Source organism: Perissodus microlepis, chromosome 9, assembly GCF_051167445.1.
Source record: "Perissodus microlepis isolate ML-2025 ecotype Zambia chromosome 9, ASM5116744v1, whole genome shotgun sequence".
NCBI lineage: Eukaryota > Metazoa > Chordata > Actinopteri > Cichliformes > Cichlidae > Perissodus > Perissodus microlepis.
This window is the reverse complement of record NC_140469.1, coordinates 6796729-6812036: the sequence shown is the minus strand read 5'-3', so window position 1 is coordinate 6812036 and position 15308 is coordinate 6796729. Positions and strand designations below refer to the sequence as shown.

General features: G+C 39.8%; 1 protein-coding gene across 4 annotated transcripts in view; it reads right to left on the bottom strand.

Annotated features, from left to right (window-relative positions):
- The window catches only part of ccny (cyclin Y), a 43747-nt gene extending 29269 nt beyond the window's left edge, over positions 1 to 14478 (bottom strand). For all 4 annotated transcript variants that reach the window (XM_084938843.1, XM_084938845.1, XM_084938844.1 and 1 more), the window contains exon 1: positions 13753 to 14478. In XM_084938843.1, coding sequence (XP_084794969.1) covers positions 13753 to 13906 — 154 coding nt within the window. In that variant the 5' untranslated portion in view covers positions 13907 to 14478. The remainder of the gene's footprint in view (positions 1 to 13752) is intronic.
- Between the last annotated feature and the right edge of the window lie 830 nt (positions 14479 to 15308).

Below are 15308 nucleotides of genomic sequence, written 5' to 3'. Positions count from 1 at the left end.
TCACTGGCTTGTGCCCGCAAAAACAAGAAGTTGTCAAGCAAATGAAGAGTTTCTTGCAGGCTGTAATTGTCAGTGTCTTAAGCAGACATGATTCAAACCATACCCACCAACAATAGCCACTCAACAGCTGATGCAGCTTCTTTTCTTCATCAAAAGCACATTTCACGTCTGGCTCCTATCTAAAAAGCTGAGGCTGTCCTGTTAGTGCAGCAGTGTGCCTAAACACAAGTAACTAACAACAATACAGAATTCCTCCCGAGATATGGTCCAAAAACAGACACTACAACACCGATGAACACGGCCTTTAACATGCCGGTTCCCAAGTACAAAGCTGTGTGAAGTCTGACTGTGACAATTTGCACCAATGTGAGAAAACCCCAGGTAACAGAGAGATGAAATCACAGCTAGCGAGTGTTCGCTCTGTGTGCTGCACAGTCTGCCCAAACAGCACCATCACCTAAACAAAACAGCGAGAATGACCAAATGTAGCTGCGTGCTGCATGTTGCATTTGACTAAACCAGTTTCCTTTTGTAACTGTGCTGACTGGTGATTAGAGGAATTGCAAATATTGCAATATTTTATTGGAGTTACAGAGAAATCAATACTGACATTAAACAACTGGCAGAAAACGAGTTTAAGAGGTAGCAAAATATTATTTACACTGCCAATTACTGACCCACTGTGGCATATATTTCATGAAAAATGTCATATGAAAACTTAATTTTAGAAATGAAAATGGATAATTGCTAAAACTAGATTCTAACAGTTGTGATTATTCTTAATTAAAACAGAGTGCTATAATACAGTGTCCAATTGGGATAATTATTTTAATCAACTTTGGCTTTTAGTTGCTATTAATAATTAAACATCACTGGTCGGTTTTTCTCAAGTTCGGAGCATGGGATCAGTTCGTTCCAGAGATTTCTGTTGGGCCTAATTACTTAAAATTGTCACGACCTGCGGGATCGACAAGGCGCTGATCAGCATCTCTCCACTCCTAGCCCCCCTTCTCTTCTCTTTTTCCTCTCTCTCTCTCCCTCTCCCCTGTTTTGCCGGGGCGGAACTCATGGCGGGTTCACGCCCTCGGTCCACGCCTTCCCGGATCGTGCACACCTGGGCCTCATCAGACCAGCTGGTATATTAGAAGGAGGAGATCAGCTGTTCAACGCTGGATTGTTGTGAAGACTCTAGTCAGTACACGTCGAGCCCAAGTTTCCCACACTTCCGTCTCAGAAAGTTAACGTGTGTCTCTCTGTTCTAGATTCCCCGGACCCGTCCCCGTGTTTCCCCGTGTGGAGTGTGTAAGGAGTGACTGGTCACTAGCGGAGAGAGGTTGGCGTGAGCGCGTGTGTGATTCCCTTGTTTTCCCTGGAGCCCTGGAACCCTGCCTCTCACATCTTGTATATAGCACTGTCCTCGCACTGTCTGTAAATACACTTGGTGAAGATCTTGTAAATAAACCGTCTCTGTTAAAACACACTCCGGAGTCCTGCGAGTGGATCCTCAGAGCAACCCGTGACAAAAATGTTGAATTGTACAATAAGAATGTGATTAAACGTTAGAGCTACTCATCAGAGAAGATGAGAATTACACAATATTGATGCTTGCTGTAAGGAATCAGTTCGGTAAGGAGTGGGTAATATTGATAAAGACAACATAGTTTAACACATTTTCAAGTTTCACTGGCTTTGGTCTCACTGTAAATTTCAAAACAAGCCTAACTAATACCTAACTCTCCATCTAGTTGAACTCTTTTAGACACAGGCTAAGGTGCTTGGAAAGAAAGCGACTGGACTTTAAGTGTCATGAAGATGTTTCACCTCATCTGAGAGTTCCAGGTATTTAAACCACAGAGGGGGTTTTCCCTTGAGAGGGTCACTGATCACACCTCATCACCTCCTCACATGAGTAGACCTGTGAAAAGGAGAGGGTCATTATCACCAGAGACTTCCAAGTGAAACCGTTTTAACACCTTGCCTCACCATATCATGTGACCTATTAAGGTCACCTGTAGATGTGAGTGGAGGTTGAGGAGCCTGGGAAGGGATCTCAAAACTGCATTTTAGGGGGCAGACAGTTGGTGTCGTAACCACGCCCTCTGTTCAAAGATGGTGACAGGACGTGGTGTTTACAGGGAGTGCAGAATTATTAGGCAAATGAGTATTTTGTCCACACCATCCTCTGCATGCATGTTGTCTTACTCCAAGCTGTATAGGCTCGAAAGCCTACTACCAATTAAGCATATTAGGTGATGTGCATCTCTGTAATGAGAAGGGGTGTGGTCTAATGACATCAACACCCTATATCAGGTGTGCATAATTATTAGGCAACTTCCTTTCCTTTGGCAAAATGGGTCAAAAGAAGGACTTGACAGGCTCAGAAAAGTCAAAAATAGTGAGATATCTTGCAGAGGGATGCAGCAGTCTCAAAATTGCAAAGCTTCTGAAGCGTGATCATCGAACAATCAAGCGTTTCATTCAAAATAGTCAACAGGGTCGCAAGAAGCGTGTGGAAAAACCAAGGCGCAAAATAACTGCCCATGAACTGAGAAAAGTCAAGCGTGCAGCTGCCAAGATGCCACTTGCCACCAGTTTGGCCATATTTCAGAGCTGCAACATCACTGGAGTGCCCAAAAGCACAAGGTGTGCAATACTCAGAGACATGGCCAAGGTAAGAAAGGCTGAAAGACGACCACCACTGAACAAGACACACAAGCTGAAACGTCAAGACTGGGCCAAGAAATATCTCAAGACTGATTTTTCTAAGGTTTTATGGACTGATGAAATGAGAGTGAGTCTTGATGGGCCAGATGGATGGGCCCGTGGCTGGATTGGTAAAGGGCAGAGAGCTCCAGTCCGACTCAGACGCCAGCAAGGTGGAGGTGGAGTACTGGTTTGGGCTGGTATCATCAAAGATGAGCTTGTGGGGCCTTTTTGGGTTGAGGATGGAGTCAAGCTCAACTCCCAGTCCTACTGCCAGTTTCTGGAAGACACCTTCTTCAAGCAGTGGTACAGGAAGAAGTCTGCATCCTTCAAGAAAAACATGATTTTCATGCAGGACAATGCTCCATCACACGCGTCCAAGTACTCCACAGCGTGGCTGGCAAGAAAGGGTATAAAAGAAGAAAAACTAATGACATGGCCTCCTTGTTCACCTGATCTGAACCCCATTGAGAACCTGTGGTCCATCATCAAATGTGAGATTTACAAAGAGGGAAAACAGTACACCTCTCTGAACAGTGTCTGGGAGGCTGTGGTTGCTGCTGCACGCAATGTTGATGGTGAACAGATCAAAACACTGACAGAATCCATGGATGGCAGGCTTTTGAGTGTCCTTGCAAAGAAAGGTGGCTATATTGGTCGCTGATTTGTTTTTGTTTTGTTTTTGAATGTCAGAAATGTATATTTGTGAATGTGGAGATGTTATATTGGTTTCATAGGTAAAAATAAATCATTGAAATGGGTATATATTTGTTTTTTGTTGAGTTGCCTAATAATTATGCACAGTAATAGTCACCTGCACACACAGATATCCCCCTAAAATAGCTAAAACTAAAAACAAACTAAAAACTACTTCCAAAAACATTCAGCTTTGATATTAATGAGTTTTGTGGGTTCATTGAGAACATGGTTGTTGTTCAATAATAAAATTATTCCTCAAAAATACAACTTGCCTAATAATTCTGCACTCCCTGTAAAAGCAAGGAAAATGCAAACCTGTCAAGTCAAAGGGAAGTTAGTAAGTCATTGTGGTGCTGGCATGAATGTTGCACTTCTTAAGTCAGTTTGTGTGTTTTTTCTGAGCTATATGTGAAGATCAAAAAGATTTTGAACACTTAACTCTTTAAAGGCTTCCTGTTTGAGAGTTGTTGTGTGGCTAACATGGAGCCAAAGATGACTATAAAGTCTCTTGACTTCCTAATGGAGGAAATTTCTACTATCAGGTTGCAGGAGAAAAGCATCCTTGATATTGCGGAGGAGGTAAAGCTCCTCTGCATCCAAAATGCAGAGAAAGAAAAAAAGATTGCACACCCAGAGAGTAAGAGTAAGGTTGCAGACCTGGAACAATACTCCAGCATGAAAGAGGTAATGTAAAGTACTTAAATGACAAACTGTAAAATATTCATTAAACTAAACTGATCGCTGGAGGAAGCTAAAGTACTTCCTCCAGCAGGCCATCAAAAATATGGTGGATCTGCAGTTTATATCAGTAAGGAAGCTAAATAAATATTAACTGATAAATATTAACTTACGGTGAAGGGGTCAGATTAAATCAGCACTCCTTTTCGATATGTAACTGAATCAGAACAGATGACGTGACACTGAAATATATTTTGCTTTATTTTGTGTAGCATTTTTTCCTTTTCTTTGCCAAATGAACTTCTGTATATTATTTACATGATCCAAATATACTGAACATAAACAAACAAGTCCAGTCACTTTCTTTCCAAGCTCCTTAGACTACCATGACCTGGATGACTAAGACCTCACACAGACATATAATTTAGACACATGGAAAATCAAAGGTTCAACTTGAATACTGATTTTCCAGCTACCATGATGGAAATGGACTGACAGACTAATCCACATTCAAAGTAGCTGTAAAACCCTCACACCTGTGACCGCATTACATCCGACCGCTCTGCATCGGACAACAATGCCCCTTAGCCGTTTCAAACTCATGCTCAACCACAGCCTCTTTCACACTCTTATGCATCCTACTCCTAAAATCAGTGCTGAACCTGCTTTCTCCACTTAAACTTTTGTTAATGTCCTACATTTACTAAAGTGCATTTTAACAACCCACCCAGTTTGCACGAGAAACCACTTTCAATATGGGTGGAGAGGGTAACAGTGACAGCCCTGATGCTACAGAATTTAAATTTGCTTAACAAAACAAGACAAAGTGAAAGTCACATACAGCCTATCGGCCATTGTCTGTTCTTTTTTTAGTTAACTAAAAGACTGTGTAGTTATTTTGTTAGTTCTTTCATCAGGTAATTTTGTTTTTTCTGTTTAATAACCAGGGAGTGGGAGAGATGTCAAAAGGCTGCTACACCATCCACCATTATGTCCTCTTTAGCTGAATGGTCAGACAGGTCAATGTGCTTTGTGAGTTATAAAAAAGAAAAAGACACAATGTTTTTCTTTAATTAAGAAGAAGATTAACCTACTTTCAGGGACTGCAAATCTGGCATTTTTTTTAGTTTTTAAGCCAAAATACAAAATTTTGTAGCTTCCTACAGCAAAGGATTCAGAGGTTGTTTTATAATCAGGGTTCATACACATTTTTCAGGGTCACATTCAAGCACTTTTTTTGCACTTTGAAGGCCCATTTTTAAGCTTTTCCAGCACATTACCCAAAAAAAAGAATGCATGTTTCACTTAGCATCACCTCAGTAAGGCCATGTAAAAATGAAAACAAATCATTTTAGGTTGACTTAAATGTCCTTTGTTCCCCTTTTTGTTAAAACATAGAAAAATGCACCACAGACAACTACTGGAAAAGGAAATGGTGCAATATGCGTATAGTGTACAAACTCAGAAAACACATTTCTCTTAAAAATTAAGATTTGCAAATGTGAACAAATCAGCCTGTTAGAGATATTCATCTCCAAGGCCAAATTAATAAGTCTTTGCGTGAGGTATTGATGCTTCTTTCCTATGCGACACAAAAAATAAGAGACAGATTTTATTAATTTTTTAAACTAGTTAAGCACCCACGCACCCAAAAATGGGGGCAAAAGGGAGGAGATCACGTTTAATCGGTCATAACACGAAGTCAGAAATGTAAGTGCCGACATGAGTAGTGTCCACAGAAACCTCTGAATCTCAGCTAAAATCTCATATAAACCATTTCTACAGACACCAAACAAAGCAAAGAAACCAAAAAGTTTAAAGAGCAAATACGTCACCATGAATTTGTGGACAGGTAATATCCATATTTTGATTTATGATTTTCTGGAGTTAAATGTGAACCGAAGCATATTTTCAAAGGTGTTATATGCTGTAAAATACTTTTAAAAATTAGGCGAGGGTTATAAAAAAAATGTTTTTTATGTTTGAGTCACAGCAACTTTGACATAGTAACATCTGCAGTAATATGTATACGTCTGATGACATCTCACAAGTGTTAGCTTTATTTGATACCAAAACTGTTTACACAGAGTTTTTAATTGCAGAGAAAATTTATTTTGGTCATTTCATTTTCAAGCAGAAAGCTCAGAAAACCCCTGGAGGCCTAACAGGTTAAAGTTAATTCCCAATAAAACCAACTGTGAGATGTTTGACTACATTGCTGTCTGTATTATTGTCAAAGTCATAAATGATCACCTTTAAAGTGTTTGTGCTAATAACACCATGTACAGTAAGTACATGGTGTACACTCAGTTTAATTAAACATACAAGACTTTAAGAATGCACAAGCATCTACCTAAAATCTATTTATTTAGTCTATCATCTGTGATATTTTTAGGTACAATTATAATGTACCTAAAAATAATGTACCTTAAATAAACAGGCAACCTTAAAGTATGAAATATTAAAACACTTAAATTTGTATGTTGTCTCAGTGGCTGATAGTGCCCCACAGGCCTCAATGTGAGTTGAAGCCATTTATAATTTATAAAAATAAACAGATTTTGAATAAAAGCCAGGGGACTTCGGTAGCACAAAAAAAGTGGCTATTCTTTGTGCCCATATGGATCAGTCCCTCTTATTACCATTATTTCCTTAAGCCTTAAGTTGGCTAGTTAAGTGTCAGACTAACGTTTAAAGCTTTTACTTGAGTGAAGTAACTCACATTACTGCTACTGCTAAGTAATGTTAGCTAAATTCACACCATATTCAATAAATCCCCATGCCATAACTAAGTGCTATAATAAGGCTGCCATACTCCATCACACGCATTTCAATCATTTCTAAAGCAAGTTTAGTGCACTCATCCCTGACTGTCTGGGGGAGGGGCGGGGTCACACATTGAAACAGACTGACATGCAGGGGTAGGTATGGGCTCAAAATGTGGTCATAAATATTTTGTACTTGTAAAAAAGATTTGTATGTGTAAAAAAGATTTGTGTGTGCGTAAAAAAGATTTGTGTGTGCGTAAAAAAGATTTGTATGTGTAAAAAGAATTTGTGTGTGCGTAAAAAAGATTTGTATGTGTAAAAAAGATTTGTATGTGTAAAAAGATTTGTATGTGTAAAAAAGATTTGTGTGTGCGTAAAAAAGATTTGTATGTGTAAAAAAGATTTGTGTGTGCGTAAAAAAGATTTGTGTGCGGACTTAGAAAAAAAAAACCCTGCAAGTTACAAGTACGAATTTTGACCCTATTTTTCTTCCTTTCATCTGATTGGTCAATGTCATGTCAATCACAAATGTAACAATCCAATCAGAGAACAGATGGGTTTGGCTGTCGGAGGGGCGTTTTTTTGAACTGCAGGTCTTTGAAGGGAATAAATGCCCTTTTACATGCCAACCCAGCGTTTTCCTTCATCACCACGAAGGAAAACAGTCTGTGGTCGTCCGAGTTTGGTGATTTTTGTGTCACAGGTCTACGTGTTTAATACAGGGACTTCCACAGCCTTTTCAACAGCGCTGCGGACCGCGGGGTGGGGGCGGGCAGTGTTTTGGAAATGACAGTCTTCATTACAAAGCTTTCTTCGTTATGAATTAGCATACATGTTTTTATTGAACATTTGAAGAACCAGCAAAAAAAACAGAAACTCTTGTAGAGGACATAAAGTCAGAGATAGAAAAGACAAGGAGCAGGTGCATCTAGTACAGGTAGAGCTGCTGCAAAAACCCACAGAGCCCAGCAGCCAGCGCAACAAATTCTGGATCCTTTGCTTTTAGTTAGCAGTTAGCATTAGCAGCACATCCTGCGTCTGATGTGAAAGGACTTTTATGCTGCGCACTGTGACTCACAGCAATGGTCCCGGGTCAGCCCTGACTTTGTGTTAAACTAATCCTAAAGTAATAATGGTATTTCTAACCACTGATATACCACAACTTTTTCCTTTCAACAGCTGCTGAAAGCTAGGGGACCTAGCTGCTATCGGATATTTATATAGAGATCTTCCAGCTTCAAACTGTATCACCCTTCAAGGACCTGCAGTTCAAAAAAGCGCCCCTCCGACAGCCAAACCCATCTGTTCTCTGATTGGATTGTTACATTTGTGATTGACATGACATTGACCAATCAGATGAAAGGAAGAAAAATAGGGTCAAAATTCGTACTTGTAACTTGCAGGGGGTTTTTTTCTAAGTCCACACACAAATCTTTTTTACGCACACACAAATCTTTTTTACGCACACACAAATTCTTTTTACACATACAAATCTTTTTTACGCACACACAAATCTTTTTTACGCACACACAAATCTTTTTTACAAGTACAAAATATTTATGACCACATTTTGAGCCCATAGGTAGGCAGCCCAGGCGGAGAAATGTTGCTTTTAGACTTTGCGACTTGTGTTATTTCTCTACCTGATAAGAAAACTATTCGGTCAGATAGTTATTTGTGGTGAATGAAATACAGTTTCAAGCACTTTTAAGCACCACATCTGAAATTTAAGCACTTTTCAAACCTTGAAAAGACAATATTACAATTCAAGCATTTTCAAGGTTTTCCAGCACCTGTACGAACCCTCTATAATGTAAGACTGTCCCAATTGTCTTTGAATCAAATCAATTAATATTTTCTGGTCAGATATTTGTTTTGATCATTATAATGCAAAACTCTTAGTTTCCTTATATGTTGCTTCCAAGGTGCCAGACAGTCTCGTGATGTTGAGCAATAGTTCTCCAGACTTTACAGCTACTCTAAAGACTCTAAAACCCTTTCAAATTCTTTCTTTGGACATGAGCTGCTTTTTTCGCTGATTTTCAGTGTATTCTTGTACCTTTTCTGTTTGTTAAGTCAATTAAAACTGACCTGTGAATCATTCAATCATCCAACAGCTATCTAGGTCAAGGGACAAGGCAGTGTTACAAAAATCTCACAAAGATACAATTTTAAATTCTGTCTCTTTTCTTTAGGCACTCTGTTTTTAGCAGCCTGTCACAAAAACACATCACTTCTTCCCTATTTCTCAGTTGAATGTATGAAAAATGCCAAAGATAACACAATAGGTGATTCCCATAGAGACAAAAATGTGGCCCATCTCAGCATGATGTGCAGTGTGTCCTTAAAAAAAAAATTGAGGATACTGCACAGCAGAGGACAAAAGAAGAAGTGGCAGCTACGTGGCTGCGTTGTCACAAACTTGGGTGTCCACACAAACCACATGCCCATCCAGCGGGTTGATGACATTACCTCTCAGCCTATTATGGCTAAGAGGTATAAATCTACAGCACATGAACAGCATCTAAAGTCACATCCTCGAGAAACATGAAAACATCCAGCAAAGCTCTGCGACAGGTTGGCTCAAGATTTGATTTGCAACATCTTAAAGCTTTGACGTGCAGTTTTTAATTATGTCAATTTTCAAATATGAATTTCTGCAATTCTGCACTTGATATGGTTCACATGGGTATGGGTAAAATCCCTACTTAAAGTAAATCTAACATCTATATACTTACAAAAGACATTTAACAAATCAGGTTTTTAGGAATATTTTCACCTCACACACACTCAAAATAAAATAGTATCATACACCATAGATGTAGGTCAACTTGTCTGGAAATCATAGTTAGGAGACTCCCCGGGCTCATCAACCAGGCATGAATAATCCATGTCCAGATTTCAATTAGCCTGCAAGCAAGACTCATCAGTGTGTGTGTGTGTGTGCGTGCGTGTGTGTGCATGCTCCAGAAATAACTAATTTTAACACTGATGAGATGGACAAATGCTGGGCCTGAAGCCATTGCTCATTTACAGATGTCTGTGGTAAGTAAAATCCAAACAGGGTGAGGGATCCATCTGTTTAATCACCTTTCACATTTCTTTGAATTCTAAGGGAGAGAAAGAGGTTTAGTTTTACCGTTACTTGGTGCTGCTGAGCTGCGGTTCAACATTACAAAGGTCTCTGATCAAATTAGGCTAAAAATAGAGCTGCTGTTGATTTGGAGATCCCGCTCTCTATTCTGTGCAGCAATGAAAGTAAAGAATCACATAGAGGTCTAATCATTATCTCTGTTCAAATCATGTCCTCTGTTTCCCTCTCATTTTCTTCTACAGGGAGTGTTAAGAATAATTTTTAAAAATCTAGCTTTCAGTCAGTAACATGACTTTCCATTCAGAAGAGAGAAGAAACTCATACGTTCACCTTCTTAATTAAAAATAAATAAATAATCAGAAATATTACCTGTGGAAATGTGTGTGATGACAGACAAACTCAAGGTATTTAAAAAGATATATTTATGGTGTTTAGTCATGCTAATAAAGCCTTTATACACACACACCAATGCTGCATTGAAAAAGCCACCTTTTACAGATTTTTAGAAACACATCTTTACATAACTAGTCGTGAATTTTTTATATCAAATGCATTTAAAATAGAAACCATCTCGACTGTGTAATCTGCTCAGTAACCACACAGGCCACCAGTCTAACAACATCAGAGAGAAAGCACAAGTATTTTAACAGCAATATCCTCTCATTTGGAACCAGCTGCTTAAATTTCTATTACAGATTACGAACTTGACCCTGACAAATCTCTGCATGGGCATTGCTATACATAATCTGCAAAACAGCCATAACAGGGCAGACTGAACATAGACAGTCTATACAGTACGATTACAAAAACCCAGCAACAGAGCCTTTCATACTTCTAAGTAAGATGTGCACTGAGGTGGTTTGTTTGCACACACAAACACACAAGAGTGTGGTCATGTGTTGTCACCACTGTCAGCAGTTTTTTTTTTTAAATAAATCACAAGCTCTGTGTAGCCAGGGTAACGTAAATAATAATACACAATACAAAGGGGCAGAGATGCACTTTGTACAGCTAAAGTCATATTATATCGAATATATATATATATATATATATATATATATATATATATATATATATATATATATATATATATATATATATATATATATATATATATATATATATATATATATATACCTGTTTCCCTGGACAAAGCTGTGATCCTGTGCAGGATACACAGATGAGTCTTGTGCCTATGGAATGCTATTATAGTTTCAGTGAGAGGGTGAAGGGGTCACTACCTAATCACTAGTGTAAATAGCCTAGGACAAACGCAAATAACCAGCATGGAGTCTGCTCTTGTGTCCTGCTTTCTATCTATTGTAAACGGCACAATGCTGAGCTTTGTTTCTGGATTTGTTGGTTTGTTGGTTACTTTGAGCTCTTGTCCAGTGACTCTGTGAAATAAAACAGTTTACTTAACTTAATAATCTGTCTACTGAAGGTCTAAACAACCAAAAGCATTTATTTATCCAGGTAAAGGTTTATGGTAGCATCTGACGGTATATATGTTTAAATGCTAGATTTGTCATACTCACTGTACTTCTTATACTTGTACTCCTGTTAGAATGCCGTGGTCACTGACTGATGAAATCAAACTGCAGTTACAAGCTGCCAAACATGTGTTTCCCTTGAAAGCTGTCTGGGCACGTGGATAAATCTGCTCTTTATTAGGACTGACCTCACACAACTTCTTGTGAAAGTGTTATAACCATAATGAGAGGTGTGACTGCTTGATAACAGCAATTATCACTACTACTACTGATCTGACTTTACATATATCACGCATCTACTAGATTTGAATAATAAAAAAAAGTGGACTGAACTGAGTTTACCTCAAAACCCAGTAAACACATGGAAAATAAACAAGCTGGAGCAGGACTGAGGCACAGGGCTGTGTAATCAGGAGCCGGGCTGTGACTAAAGGGTGTTTTTAACCGTGAAGCAAATCTCACAACTCATCAGACACAGCCTATATCACGGGAGATCTGTGGGTCCAGATGAGGCAACGGGAGGCCCAGGCAGGCCCCTCCTTGGAATGCCTTTGAATCCCCAAGAGAACCTGAAAGAACTAGGTAGAAAGGATTTCTGTGCTACTTTGCCTAGCCTGTTGGTATCCAAACCCACATCAGAAATATCAATATTAGTGGTTAGCAACTAAGAAATCCTTTGCAGCGTAAACATCCAAATGCTTATTAAAAGCCACGCAGGCCAACACTCACATGACCCACTCCACGACTGATCCATTATTTAGAAATCTGCTGAAGAAACAGTTCAGAGCTTGTATTCAAAGCACATCATGTGAGCCCCTCTTTCAGACATGCACGTTTGCATCTGAGTGGGTCGGCTTCATGTTCAAATGTGCACCCTTGTCACTTGTCTTGTCTGTAACACTCATGACATCAATCATAACAGGTCAGACCTTGTAAAGTTTGTGTTGCTTTACACGTTAACAGACAGGCAGGGGTACGACTGCACATCCCTAATTACAGTGCGAGTTGTGCAGCTCACAAAAAAAACGCAACCACTTTGGATAAGGTCATAAAAAGCACTGAAAGAGAAACAAAAATGAACACATTTCGGTCTTTCCACCATGTTTTAGTAAGAAAACTCGTATTGCGCAATGTCATGTGCGTAGGAAATATTAGGTACACAATGGTACACATCTCCTGCCTGGAAAAAGGCATCAGACTGAGAGCACACTGTAGCTTTGGTACACTGTGGTGGTGGTTGGAGGGGACCAAAAAAAACAAAACAAAACACTGCCACAGTTGAGAAACTGTGATAAGTCTGCTTCAGCAACCAGCATTGGGGCTGGTTCCTGCTAATGTTTCACAGTTACTGCACATCTCTTCAAGCATTACTGGTAATTTCCTTACTGCTATGGCATGCTGGTATGACTTCCTTTCCCCCCATTCACTCCCTCTCCCTCGCATTTCCTTAGAGTTTCTGCAGGGTTTCTTTGATTTTCAAGGATACACAAACACGGACACTTCAGGCCTGGCTCGAATCGGATGAAGTCACTGATTCTAAATAAATTTGTTTCAGTCAGACTGAAATACTACTGCTACTCAAATGCTACTTGTCTCCAACAGCTGTGTTAATGTTTAGAGGCCAAAAGCAGTGTCACTTGACTTTTATCTGTGTGTGTGCGTGAGAGTGTGAATGTGCTGGTGTAAATGAAAGTTTAAACTGGTTACACATCTCCTACTTAAAAGGGAAGTGAGTGGACACCCTGTCCAGCACCATCACCTCCCACCAGAACAGCGACCCGCACTCAAACTGCCCTGCCTTATGCCTTCTTTCACAAGCAGACGCTTAACAAAAATCGTACAAGACAGAGGTCCACCTTGAAGACATCGGACTCATTCAACCTGCCCACTGTTGTTTTTCTATGGCAGAGTGTCATAGGAATGAAAGGTATCAGTGAAATTGTTCTTTTTTTTAATCTTTTTATCTTTTTTTGAGGAAAACTATCCTCATGTTGCACCCATCCAAGCTTGGAAACATGAAATATGGCAGATTTACAAGCTAGGAGTCCAATGAAGATGAAGCCCTCAGTTACCGCAGTTATTGGTATTATGGGTGGGTGGGTCCTTCGCACAGACATTGCAAGGTCGCATTACCTGTTTAATCGCCTATTTCTACAGAAGCGTGGGCATATTGGAGTAATAAATCACAATATATATGAAATACTAAACGATTTGCAACACTATTATAAAAAATAATATCAATAATATCTTGAGGAAAAAAAACTTGTAGTTTCTTATTTTTATTTAAATGCCATAAAGAAGCCAGTCTGCATCTTACCATCTATATTTTCTCTGTCGCTGATGTGCTGGAGGTTGCAACCTGTGTCTTCGCGACTCAGCTCCGGCTCGGGTCGGTAGGGCTCCAGCCTGGAGTGGTTGCTTCTCCGGTGTTTGGGGCTCGACGACACGCAGCAGGAGGTTGTATTGCCCATGTTTGCGAAAGCAGCTTTCGGTTGTATTCCTCAAGCCCAACTCCACCCGGCAGGCTTTCTCCCTGCTGTTGCTGCTAGCCTTACTACAAGAGGAAAAAACGGGGCGGTAACGCGGAGACGGGACCCCGGTGCAAACGAGCTTTGCCCTGGTACAATTTGCGTTACACGCCCTTCTCTCGCGTCCACGGCACGCTTAGTTAAACAAATGGAGCCATTGAGAGCTACTAGAAAAAAACAGAAAAAGAAAAAAAACCCGCCAAGGTTGGCTAATGAAAAAGAAAAGCAGCTAAATGTCCACTTCCAAACCTCCAGGCGAGGGGAGGTAGTGCCCCTGGATAGCAGGCTTCGGTATCGCTGTCGACTCCCTCGCCCTGTAATTCCTCTCCGAGCGTGCGTTTACTCTCTGAGACACATTTTCCGAGCACTGTTACTTTATAACGATACGGATATAAGAACATGGCACTTGAGCTGGTCGGCGAGGAAGATGTTTTTGCTCTCAGCGCTACATGGTTGCCAGAGTACTGTAGACTGCTGCTGCTACATCCGCTGCCGTGTTGCTTTCAGGTACTACAAGTACAGTCAGATTTTCGACAACCAAAGTTGCTTAAGCAGTTTCGAATTAGGGGCCTTTAATGGCCAGAAAAGAAAGCATTTGTGATTATAAAGAAATTGAGGGATAAAAGTAACTCCCGAGGTAGAAGTGCGCTTTGATTTTTATTTAAAGTTGCTTTAAAAAAATGTAGCTCAACATATAAATTGCAAAGACTATTACTCTTATTAAAAATTCCACGCTCCCTGCCGCTCATAAACATATCTTTAAAAAAAACCACTGCGCTGTGGCTGTGATGGAAAAGGTTCCGGTTCAAGTGGGTAGTTACAACCGTGTAATAAATGCTCAATTATAATACCGTCTACAGGATACAACCAAGGAAACTAAGGAATGTAATACAACGTAATGACGCTACGTTTCGTTACCCCATTTTTTAACCGATATTTTTATGCAGTTGTTGGTGTATCTGTAAACTTAAAATAGAAAGCAGTTCATTTTGCTTGAAAAGGTGAATGAACTGTGCTGTTTCCCTGGTTATGACTTGTTATGGGCACAAACACAGACGCCTGTCCACACCCGTGTTTGTGTACAGTAAATTACTTGATCTTGACTAATGACTGGCAAACCCATACGGGGCTTTCCTTTGCATGTGAAAAAAATCAAATAGCTTTGATTTTTGTAGTATTAACTGGATTTTTTTTTCTGGTTGGGGTTTGGGAATGCAAACAAAGTGAAGCCCTGAAGAATAATAGCCAGTTCAATCAGGACGTTTCTTCAAATGTACGACAATGTGTATTTGTAAACCGAGGCTGGAAAAATGAGGAAAAAAAATCCTGTTTGCAGGATTGTATA